This window comes from Coffea arabica, chromosome 2c (assembly GCF_036785885.1).
Source record: "Coffea arabica cultivar ET-39 chromosome 2c, Coffea Arabica ET-39 HiFi, whole genome shotgun sequence".
Taxonomy (NCBI): Eukaryota; Viridiplantae; Streptophyta; class Magnoliopsida; order Gentianales; family Rubiaceae; genus Coffea; species Coffea arabica.
In genome coordinates this window covers 75345901-75358138 of record NC_092312.1, presented here as the reverse complement: position 1 = coordinate 75358138, position 12238 = coordinate 75345901, and the positions used below count along the sequence as shown (strand labels likewise).

The 12238-nt window shown below is 52.2% G+C and overlaps 2 protein-coding genes across 2 annotated transcripts; one reads left to right on the top strand and one right to left on the bottom strand.

Annotated features, from left to right (window-relative positions):
* Positions 1-1727: 1727 nt before the first annotated feature.
* Positions 1728-9706, bottom strand: LOC140035790 (uncharacterized). Its single transcript, XM_072077186.1, has 5 exons — positions 9567-9706; positions 8620-8761; positions 5222-7408; positions 3207-5168; positions 1728-3122 (listed from the first exon to the last, which is right to left on the bottom strand). The coding sequence occupies exons 1-5, from the start codon at positions 9704-9706 to the stop codon at positions 1728-1730; spliced, it is 5826 nt and encodes a 1941-aa protein (XP_071933287.1).
* Positions 9642-12237, top strand: LOC113728079 (cytochrome P450 86A8-like). Its single transcript, XM_027252565.2, has 2 exons — positions 9642-11830; positions 11939-12237. The coding sequence occupies exon 1, from the start codon at positions 10060-10062 to the stop codon at positions 11743-11745; it is 1686 nt and encodes a 561-aa protein (XP_027108366.2). The 5' UTR covers positions 9642-10059; the 3' UTR covers positions 11746-11830; positions 11939-12237.
* The last annotated feature ends 1 nt before the right edge of the window (position 12238 follows it).

The window sequence follows — 12238 nt, the reverse complement described above, 5'->3', positions numbered from 1 at the left end:
GAAAGCCCACTTCTTTTTTTTGAAGAATACTGGGTTTCCTCCCCTAACTTGGAGAGAGGATACCCAGGTAACCGATCCCATCCCTTCTCCTCTGCCCGAGGCCGAGCTTGACCGCTTGGTCAGCTCGGAAGCTCAACTGAAGGTGAAGGAATTTAACAATGCCCAACTCTGGTCGGCGGGGCTAATCCGAGCAGAGGTGAACGACCCTGCCCCCGATCTCCGACCTATCACCCCCGAGGAGCTGACAGTTTGTAATTTTCTCGACCTGCTCCCTTCCATGAGTCCTCATCACCCTAACTGACTGAGTGTTTTTGTCCTGCAGTGAAGAGATTTTCCCAGCTGCTGAACATTGGCGGAGCTGGTAGCGCGAGCACGCCAACTCCTGCGCCTTCCACTGCGCCGAGCAGCACGGTTCCTCTACCTCCACCTGTGTCCACTCCTCAGACTGCCGCCCATTCTTCACTGGGGGAGGGACCCAAGAAGAAAAGAAAGAAATTCACGGCCAAGAAGGCCAGGACAGAGGCGGCTTCCCCCCAATCCCAGGAGGAGCCCTCTACTGCCGTTACCTCTCATTACGGGGTGAGCTCCGCCGAGCAGCAGGCCTCGTCACAATCTCCCCCCGCTATGTGGCGCATGAGGAATGTGATTCCCATGAAGCCCTCTACCGAACTGGGCTCACACCCCCACCCCCTCCATTTGTGCCCAAAGTGGGGGTTGTCGGTGAACGACCGAGCTCAGTTCCCTGAAGTAGCGAAGGAGCTCGTCAGGGGCGCGGTGCTCCCCCGCGATCACCACTTCATCCAACTTGCCTCCAATGCCGAGCTGCTAGAGCACTTCTACCTCAGCACCACCCAGGTAGCTCCTTAACTAGCACTTCCTTTGGCCTCCTTCCGAGTTTTGCTGCCTACTTATCTCATGATTGACATGCAGCTCAATGTTGTGGGGGCCGAGCTGGCTCAGCGGTATCAAAACATGGGGGTCAACCTGTCCCAGGTTGATGCTGCCAAGGAGAAGTTGTCGAGCCAGCTCGAGGCTGCAGAGACCGAGCTGGAGGCCTTGAAGAAGCAGCTCGCAGACGCCAACTCCTCCTGCGAATTGGAAAAGAAGAAAGCGGCCGACCTGGCCGCGACTCTGGAGGCAGAGCAGAAAAAATCTGCCGAGCTAGTGGAGGCGGCAAGAGAAGAGGGGCGTCAGCAGGGCGTCCAGGAGTTCAAGAAATCTGAACGCTTCATGAACGACTTGGCCCTCCTGAATGGTCCTGTCCTGCAGCTCGGCTACACAAAAGCCTTACTTGACGTGCAGTCCCAGAACTTGCCGGGCTTTGACCTGGACAAATGGCTTGATTACAACCCTCAAGCCACCAACCAAATTGACAGGCTTGTCACAGGCTATCTCAATGGGCGCGACCTAGCTGCCTTGATCGCCGACCCCAACCTTCCCGCCCTCTCTCCCGAACCAGAGCAGGAACAGCAGGGAGAGAGCTAAGCGGTTTAGGTCTGTAGGTTTTAAGCTAGACTAGGGACCGAGCTGGCCAGCTCGCTTTTGTATGGCCCCCCTCTTGTATATGCCTTTTTGGAATAAAATGCATGACCTTTTCTCTTAACCAACACTTGTAACGAATTTCTTTTTTATTTCAAAGTTTTGAGTACATGGATAATCCCAAATACCGAAATAACAAAAATAAAGACAGACCTGTCCAGCTGGCCACTCGCAGCTCGGTCAGGGTACTAAAGAAAAAGCCTTAAGTTTGAGTTGTGCCACGTGCGTGGGACTTCGCCTCCATCCAGACGAGCTAGCTTACAATACCCTGCTCGATCAGCTTCTTTTACGACGTAAGGGCCTTCCCAATTCGGATCTAACTTGCCTGTGCCCCCAGCTCGGCTCACAGAATTTTTGCGTAGCACCAGGTCCCCCGTCTTGAAGGAGAGTTGTCTCACCCGGGCGTTGTAGTAGCGTGCGACCTGGCTCTTATATTTAGTCATTCTTATAGCCGCCTCTTCCCTTTTATGCTCGAGCAGATCTAGGTCGAGTCGCATTTCCTCGTTGTTGCCCTGGGCCACGAAGTGTTGCACCCTGGCTGATGGCATCCCAATTTTCGCAGGGATCACCGCCTCCACCCCATATACCAGAGCAAAGGGAGTCTCCTGGGTAGCTGTTCGAGGAGTAGTCCGGTAAGCCCATAATATAGTGGGCAGCTCGTCCAACCAACCCGTCCGAGCGGATTCTATCCTTGTCTTCAGACCGTGCAGGATGGTTCTGTTAATATTCTCGACCTGTCCATTGGCCTGGGGGTGCCTTACTGAGGTGAAGTGTTGCCGAATGCCGAGCTCAGTGCACCACTCTTGTAGCGAGCGATCCGCGAACTGTCGGTCGTTGTCCGAGACGAGAGCCCTAGGGATGCCAAATCGGCAGACTATGCCTTTCCATAGGAACTTCTGAATTGACCTACTGCTGATTGTGCCAAGTGGCTCGGCCTCCACCCATTTGGTGAAATAGTCAATGGCTACCACCAAGTGTTCGTAGTCCCCCGGAGCCCGTGGAAATGGTCCTAACAGGTCAATTCCCCATTGAAAGAATGGCCATGGGCTACTGAGAGGGATAATCTCCTGAGTGGGAGTGTGATGAACTGGAACGTGTAGCTGGCAAGACTTACACCGAGCTACCAGCTCGGTCGAGTCTCTGAAGATGGTGGGCCAATAGTACCCGGCCAGCATTCCCTTCTTGGCCAATACCCTGGAGCCAACGTGATTGCCACAGATGCCCTCATGCAACTCGCGCAAGACATAGCTCCCTTCCTCAGGTGTTATACACCTCAGCCAGGGCTGCAAGTAGGATTTCCTATACAAGACTCCCTGCACGAGCGTGTACCTCTGCGACTTAAGGAGGATTTTGCGGGCCTCTATCCTGCTCGGGGGGAGTTCCCCCTGCGCCAAATATCGAACAATGGGGTCCATCCAGGAGCTCACCACCTGGATGACCGCCGCACTGACCTGGTCATATGCACGACTCCTGACAACCTCCACAACTATCTCCCGACCTAGGGTGCCAACCGAGGTGGAGGCCAGTTTGGACAGGGCATCAGCTCTCTTGTTCAGACTTCGCGGGATCTGCTCTAGCATGAACTGCTCGAACAAGCCCTTCAGCTCATGTGTCTTGGCCACGTATTTTCTCACCGTCCCCTCTTTGACCTCGTAGCTTCCCTATACCTGGTTGACTATCAGCTGCGAGTCGCTATAGACTTTCAACGATCTGGCCCCTAACTTCCGAGCCATCTCCATTCCTGCAATTAGAGTTTCGTACTCAGATTCATTATTAGAGGCTCTGAAATCAAACCTTAACGCGTAAGGCAGCTCCTCTCCCGTGGGGCTGATTAGAAGAAGCCCTGCTCCGCATCCTTCTTTACTTGACGCCCCGTCCACATACAGCGTCCACGTGGGCTCTGTTTGCTCCGCTGTTTCCCTATCCTTCCCGTCTCGGGCAGCTGTCCTGGCCAGCTCGGCCTTGGCAGTCTCTTCGGGATATGCGACCTCAGCTGCGTCTCCGGCCTGTTGGACCTCCGCTGCGTCTATGGCCTGCTCGGCCTCGGCAGCCTCTGGGGCAGATCCGGTCTCCCCAGCTTCTCTGGTCAATCCGCCCTCCGCTACCTGACTGGCCTGGGCGACCTCAGCAGTGTCTTTGGTCCGTGGGACCTCGACTGCCTCTCTGATCTGCACGGCCTTGGTAGTTTCCGGGATTCGTGTGGCTCTGGTGGCGCGCGCATCCTCAACTTCCCTATCCGGTCTGGCCTGGTCCGCCTCTCCTCCAGTCGACCCGAAAGAAACGCCCTCTGCTATGAAATCTGCTAGTGCTTGAGCTTTGACGGCCGTTCTGGGCTGATATCCTAGGTCATACTCTGATAATTCCACCGCCCATTTTACCATTCGACCTGAGGACTCGGGTTTAGACAGGATCTGCCTCAGGGGCTGGTCCGTTATGACTACCACGGGATGAGCTTGGAAATAGGTCCTCAGCTTCCGAGCTGCGTGGACTAGCGCCAAGACATATCGCTCTATCGCCGAGTACCTGGATTCGGCCCCCTGTAGGGCGCGACTGACATAATACACTGGTTTCTGTAACTTGTCCTCTTCTCGCACCAGCACTGCGCTTACCGCCCCCTCTCCCGCAGTTAAGTAGATGAACAGGGTCTCCCCCACCTCGGGGGAAGTCAGAGCTGGCAATCGAACGAGGTGTTCCTTGAGCTCATCAAACGCCTTCTGGCACTCCGGGTTCCACTCGAACTGCCGACCTCCTTTCAGGACCTTGAAGAAAGGCGCCCCCCGAACTGCCGATTTGGACAAGAACCTGTTCAAGGCAGCCATCCTTCCTGTCAGGCATTGTACCTCCTTAATATTCCGGGGTGGAGCCATATCCATGATGGCCTTAATTTTGTCTGGGTTAGCTCTCACCCCCTCTTTGGAAATCATGTACCCCAGAAATTTTCCCGACATGACCCCGAAAGTGCACTTCTTTGGGTTTAGCCGCATTCGTGAGTGTCGAAGGATCTCGAAAATCTCCCTCAGGTCGGAGATGAACTGCTCCTGAGTTCGACTTTTCACCAACATATCGTCCACATAAACCTCCAGGTTTCGGCCGATCTGATTTCGGAACAACTTGTTTACCAGCCTTTGATAGGTTGCGCCTGCATTTTTTAAACCAAACGGCATGGTGACGTAACAATATGTGCCATCCTCGGTGATAAACGAGGTCTTCTCCTGGTCTTCCTCGTCCAAGGCTATCTGATGGTACCCCTTAAAAGCATCCAAGAAGCAGAAAATCTCATAACCTGCTGTCGAGTCCACGAGCTGGTCAATCCGGGGAAGTGGGTAACAATCTTTAGGGCAAGCCTTATTCAAATCCGTGAAATCTACACACATCCTCCAGGCTTTCTCCTCCTTTTTGACCAGCACCGGATTGGCCAACCAGGTCGGGTAGTAGACCTCCTTAACGATCTTGGCCTCCAGCAGCTTTCCCACCTCGCTTCTGACGACCTCCTTTCGCTCAGGAGCAAGGTTCCTTTTCTTCTGTTTCACAGGTCGGACGCCGGGATCCACCTGTAGCCTATGCACCGCCAGCTCGGTGGGGATTCCAGGCATGTCGTCAGCACTCCAAGCGAAAATCTCAGCATATTCCTCCAAGAGAACTTCCAAGAACTCCTGACCAGCTCGGCTAGGCCCATGCCGACCTTCACGGTGCGCTCAGGTCGGCCGGGCTGGACTGGCAGCTCGGTTAACCCCTCGTCCGTTTCCAATCTCTCTCCCTTCTCCATGAGCTCCCAGGGCTCTAAGCAAACTGTTTGAGCTACTAACTTCTCTTTGCCCTTGAGGGTAGCAATGTAACATGCCCTGGCTACTTTCGGATCCCCGAGCACCTCAGCCACCCCCTCGGGAGTAGGGAACTTCATGCTGAGGTGCAACGTAGAGCAAACAGCTCGGAGGGCATTCAGTGTGGGCCGTCCCAAAATCATATTGTACGACGACGGCTCCTTCACCACCGCGAAGTTTACCGGAACAGTTCGGCACTTCGGGGATGCTCCCACCGTAACCATGAGGGTGATCATTCCTTCCGGCCTCACGGGAGGACCTGCAAACCCGATTAATGGAGTCCGAACCGGGACCAGCTGCCTATCCTCCAGCTGCAGTTCTTTAAAAGTCTTGTAGTACAGCACGTCTATAGCACTCCCGTTGTCTATGTATACTTTCTTCACCTTGTAATTGCAGGTGATGACCTCAATCACAATAGCTTCATGATTGTTGGAGGCCAAGGGGACTGCGTCCTCAGGTCCATAGATAATTTCTTCATACATCTTCAGACGCTTGGCCGAGCTCTCCCCCGTGGGGGGAGGTCGATTGTGCCGCCGAGCTGTATGACTATCCCCGCCAGCCGGTCCTCCTGCAATGGTATTAATTACCCCGGCCAGATTCTGGGTTTCCTGTTCAGGAGCTCGTCCCTGAGGCCCCTGAGGTCGGTCCCGGAGGTAGCTTGGTCGTTCTGACCTGGGCCTCCCTCGTTGCTGGTCAGCTCGGTCCCCTCGTATGAACTGCCCGAGGTGACCTCGTTTGATTAGTTTCTCAATGTCCTTCTTGAGATGACGGCAATCCTCCGTGTCATGCCCCACATCTCGGTGATAGACGCAGAACAACCCTTGGTCCCGTCTGTTTTTGTCCCCGCCCAGGGGTCGAGGAGGTCGGGACAGCCCCTCCTGCTCCATCACCGCGAGGACCCGAGCGCGGGGCGCAGTGAGCGTAGTCCAGGGTTTGTCTCCCCCCATGGAGCGGTTCCTGGGTGGACGGTCGTAGGCACTCTTCCTGCCCAACCCAGATCGCGCATCCACCTGGTCAGTGCCCCTCCTGCGCTTGTCGTCTCTCAGTCTTTCCTGCGCACTCTTCAAGCGGTTGGCCTCCTCCGCATTGGCCTTTTCGTGTGCGCGGTCTAGCATCTCCCGCACCGACTTGGGTGGCCTCTCCACCAGCTCGGTGTAGAGCTTCTGTTTGCGCAGCCCGTTGATGAAGGCTGCCATGACCACCTTGTCATCGCGATCCCTGACCTGAAGGGACTCGTTATTGAAACGCACCATGTACTCGCGTAAGGATTCCTCAGACCTCTGCTGAATGGTCATTAGGTGCGCCATGCTCTTGGAGAAGGCTCGTGAGGAGACAAATTGGGCTGCAAACAGCCGAGCAAGCTGAGCAAAGGACTTAATGGACCTGGGGGGAAGCCCCTGGAACCACTGACGTGCCTTCCCCTCCAGAAACATGGAAAAAGTCTTGCACCTGACCGCATCTGCGGCAGTCTGCAAACGCATTTGGGTCAGGAATGCAAACAAATGATCCTCCGGATCTGTGGTCGCGTCGTAAGGCTTCATGCTAGGTATCTTGAACTTCGCGGGCAACGGGTAGTTCTCTATATCAGGCACGAAAGGGGATGCGATGTACCTGTCCGCCTCGGCATCCAAGAGCAGGTCCAGCTCGTCCTGCACCTGGAGCTGCTCTTTCCGAGGTGAGGGTTCATCCCTAGAATACCTCCGGACAGGCTCCGGGTGCTCAGTTCGGGAGTGCTTGTGAGTGGGCTCCCCCACGTCAATGTGCTCACTTGAGGGCTCCCGGCGCGCACGTTTGAGCTGGGGATCAGGGCTCCCAGTCCTAGACTCGGTTGGACCCTCCTCCGAGTTCTTGGGCCTCTGGCCCATATGTCCTCCCGCTTGCCCCTTGAGGTAATTCACAATGGCCTCAAAGGTGGGCAGGTTCCCTGCTACCGCCTGGATCAACTGCTCAGGCGGAATCCGCGAGGGTGCGCACCTCCATCTCCTGGCGAGGGGTGTTGGGGACTGCTCCCCTCGTTCCCCTTGGAACCATCGGCATTCCTCTGAGATCTAGTTCTTGGCATGATTCGCAAGAGAAGAAAAACGTGTTTCCCACAGACGGCGCCAATTGATGCGACGGCCAAAAACCAGGTCCGAGCTGAGCTGTAGCGAGCCGAGCTGAACAGGCGCGATCGACCTGAGAGAGGAAGCCGAGCTAGCGTACCTACAAAGAAAGATCAAGTGCGGGACTGGTGTCCCCGGAATATCTCCGACGATCAAGTCAGTGAGCTTGTACACGAAGCAACAGTCTAGAATACTTGTGCTTGCGTACCTTGTATTGTCTCTAGGCATGGCTTATATAGGGCAGAGTGGGTTGTAGTTTCCTTGTAGAAGTCAGAATCCCCGTAGGGTTCGGAGTCTTCTTAGGGTTTCGTGCGGGAGCTCCTACAAGTTCGGAGGCGGCGGCCCACAGGCCCATCTTAGGGAGCAACAGGTGAGGCCGAGCTGGCATCCGCATGCCGAGCTGGTACCCATGAGTTGTGAAGTCTCCACCGCCGACCCAGCGCGTGCAACCTGCCGAGCTGACACGTGTCACGTGCAGATTTGCCCCACTACACTCAGTCTTCAGTTCAAATAGTGCCCCTTCTCCAATTGTGTGAACTTTTTTTGATAATGCAATTGTGTAAACTTTGTTACAGAAATTTGTTAAGTAAATCTAAGAGAACTTAAGCCCAAATCCCACATACATAATATACTAACATGTTTTCAATGTCGTTTTTCTTTTGGCCGCCCAAATCTCACTCAAGGCTGCATCACTTTCTTGGTTTGGTTTGGTTTTCCTTTCTTTTCTGACGATTCTACCACGGAATCGCTTGTTTTTCATGGGGACTGACTTGGTTTTGCTTCCAGTAACTTCACAAACGTTGCAATACTCTTGAGCAAGGGGAACACTTTCGTTTGTCCCGGGGACAGCAGCAAGGCCGATTTCTTAGCAGTTTTGCACCAAGGCCATTGCCTGGAGTCCGATTTCTTTATTTTATCCTCAGGGGAAGAGAAATATGAGGAGACCAGGAACTTGGGTCTTGGCCTCTTGTCTTGGGTAGTTAGACAGACCACAATAAATAGCGAATTAAGCTGGTCAAACTTTTTTACTAATTGATATTGATCAGATTGGTGTACAATTATTTGGTTCTCATAAATAGCAAATTTAACTGGTCAAATTAATGTTTAATTGTTTTTATCAGTTCTTGTTGAGAATCATGCTCACGTATGAGCATGACCCTCTGGCATGATAAAATGCTTGAATTCCCAATCAGGCTAAGGTGGTGCTGCTCTGCCCAAAAATCGTTGACACAGTGGTTGACTTTGGTTGCACGGAGAACCGTGACAGTGCAGTTGACCTTTGAATCCCCCCAACAACATCTGCCATGTGCATTCAAGAGAGTCAAAGATAAGAGGAGTTGCTGTTATTCTGGGTAATTTTGGTATTCTGCAGCAGGGCAAGAGGATAAAGATAAAGATGGAAAAGAAAGAGGAGATTTTAATTTTCGGCCATGTTACGTGAGAGAACAATTGCTACTTGCTGCTAGTATAAATAAATTGCTATGTTGGTGGGTCGCTCACCGAACTCTAACCAGCCACACGATCAGACCCATGTTTCATTTATGGTTCTTGAAGGAAAGGAAATTTGCTGGCAAATCCATCTTCTCAAAAAAAAACTGATCTGTTCATTTCTCTTTTCCTGATCACCTCCATTGGGAAGTTTGGAATTGTCTGCCCCCTGGAATTTCCTTTCATGGCTTCTCAACTAATCTCATTTATTCGCCCTCATTGAATGCAGCAACTTAAAGACTCGGCTCCTTTCCCTGCCAAGAATTAGTTGAAGAGAGAGAAAAAGGAGGGTCGGTCCGTCCTGGCGTTTTTCCTTGGGCAGTTTCGCCTGAGCCACCCACCGTAAAGTCTTCTTGATAATTAGTACTTAGTACTACTACTGCTTTGTATTTTCTCTCTTTCTTTCTAGTTTCTAGTACTAGTGCTGGTACCGGTAAATTTAGGGAATAGTTGCTTCCCTCTTCATTTTTTTTTTTTTTGAGTTTTTACCAGTAGCGGTTTTTAACTCTTCAACGGCTGCATTAATGGAAGAGGCATCTGATGGTGAGAGATGGGAGGGTCGGACAGACACAAAGAAATGGTGAAATTCAAGAAACAGACTGGCCTTAGTAATTGCCTTTGAATCTCCCTTCTAATTTTCTCAACTATAAATCGCCCCTTTTTGTTTTGCTCCAGTTGCTTCTTCTCATCACCACCCACCCACCCACCCAACTCAGCAGTGCCCATTTCCTCTTCATGTGCATTTGCTTCTCCCATCTAGTACTACCCATCACTCGCTCATTCTCTCTTTTGTTACATGTCAATCATAACTTGCCTTCACACAGCACTCCATAGCCAAAATTACCACCCTCCCTTTCCCTCCATCCCCTTACCTGTCCTTGCATTAGCTTCAACCATTCCTTTATGCCTTTTTCAGCTGAAACATTGTAACTTTCCTCAGACCAGCTTACTCCACCATTCTTGATGCAAGCGGAAAACACACATTCTAAATAGCTCCTCTTCAGGGCTGCCTGTGCTTGCTAGCTTTCAGTTAGGTGAACAAACATCTCCCCCCCCCCCCCGCCCTTTTTTTTTTCCTTTTTCTTTCACAAAACCCAAAAAATTTAGGGATGGATCTTGCCATAGCTCTGCTGTTATTTACTGGCATCATTTCGTATCTGCTCTGGTTTACTTTCATTTCTAGACCATTTAAGGGTCCTCGAGTGTGGCTCTTGCTGGGCAGCCTTCCAGGCCTGATCGAGAATGCCGACCGCATGCACGAGTGGATCGCCGATAACCTCAGCGCGTGCGGTGGCACGTACCAGACCTCCATTTGCGCCATTCCCTTCTTGGCTCGAAAGCAAGGCCTGGTGACGGTCACCTGCGACCCCAAGAATTTGGAGCATATTTTGAAGACCCGCTTCGACAATTACCCAAAAGGTCCTACTTGGCAAGCTGTCTTTCACGATCTACTTGGCCAGGGGATCTTCAACTCCGATGGTGACACGTGGCTCTTCCAGCGTAAGACGGCCGCACTGGAATTCACCACCCGGACCCTGCGCCAGGCCATGGCTCGCTGGGTGAACCGAGCCATTAAGCTCAGGTTTTGCCCCATCTTGGAAACGGCCCAGCTCGAAGCCAGCCCGGTTGATTTGCAAGACCTCTTGCTCCGGCTCACTTTTGACAACATCTGTGGCTTGGCTTTCGGGAGGGACCCACAAACGTTGGCGCCGGGGCTTCCTGACAACAGCTTCGCATCGGCTTTCGACCGAGCCACCGAGGCGTCATTGCAGCGCTTCATCTTTCCCGAAGTTATATGGAAACTGAAGAAATGGCTTCGGCTCGGTATGGAAGTCAGCTTGAGCCGAAGCCTCGTACTCGTGGACGAATACCTGTCCAGCATCATCAATGCACGGAAGCTCGAGCTGATGAGTCAGCCGAAGGACGGGTCCCACCACGATGATGACCTGTTATCCAGGTTCATGAAGAAGAAAGAATCCTACTCGGACAAGTACCTGCAAGAAGTGGCACTCAGCTTCATCCTAGCTGGACGTGACACGTCATCGGTAGCGATGAGCTGGTTCTTCTGGTCATTGATCCAAAATCCCACAATCGAGGAAATAATCCTAGGCGAATTATGCCGTGTTTTGATCGAGACGCGTGGCGATGACGTGTCGACCTGGATCGACGAACCCTTGGCTGTCGAGGAGCTTGATCGATTGGTGTACATGAAAGCTGCACTGTCTGAAACTCTCCGGTTATACCCGTCCGTGCCGGAGGATTCAAAGCACGTCGTGGCGGATGACGTGTTGCCAGATGGCACGTTCGTGCCAGCTGGATCATCCGTAACATATTCCATTTATTCGGCGGGGAGAATGAAGTCTACGTGGGGCGAGGATTGCCTGGAGTTCAAGCCGGAAAGATGGCTGTCCCCTGATGGCAAAAAGTTTGTGACGCATGATTCCTTCAGATTTGTTGCCTTCAATGCTGGTCCAAGAATTTGTCTGGGGAAGGACTTGGCATATTTGCAAATGAAGTCGGTGGCGGCAGCTTTGTTGCTCAGGCACAGGATAACCCTGGCTCCTGGCCACAAGGTGGAGCAAAAGATGTCGTTGACACTGTTCATGAAGTATGGGCTTAAAGTCAATCTGCATCCCCGGGACCTGACAGCAATTGTAGAAAGTGTCAAGAAACAGAAGCGGATCGGTGATCAGTTGTCTCAGGATGCAGGGGTGGGGTCTTCGAGTGTCCAGTGTAACGGAAAATGTGATGCTTGCTGCCTCAACCGGGGCACCAAGGCGATTGCAGGTTGTTGACCGCCGCCGCCGCCACTGGTTTGGAACGGGAGGTGGCGGGCCAGATGAGAGGACAGGGGAAGTGTGGAGGTTGCGGCTTGTTGGGGTAAGTTGGCCTCCGCTCCGCCTCTCTCTTCAGTCTTCACGGGGATGCTTAAATATTTGGACGGTTTAAGTTGCCAAGTCGTGAATGCCCTCCTCTTGCTTTTTTCAGGTTTAGGAATGGTTCATGAAGGTTCTCACGGGTTTGGCTTTCTTGCCAAAGGTACATTTCATTGATTGCAGAAGCGAAAAAGAACGGTCAATTTGAAAGAGAGAAATTTTTGGTGGTAAAAAAAAGGTTTTTTTTTGCTTTTCATGGAACAAGGAGCCAGAGACTCTTGTAATTTCCCCACTTTTTGGTGTTGTTCTTTGCTGATGATTCTACAATTCTTTGTATTTGTTAGATAATTTTTGTTTGAATTCATCATGAATAATAATTCTTTATAGATCAATTAATCTTTTACTTCTAAAT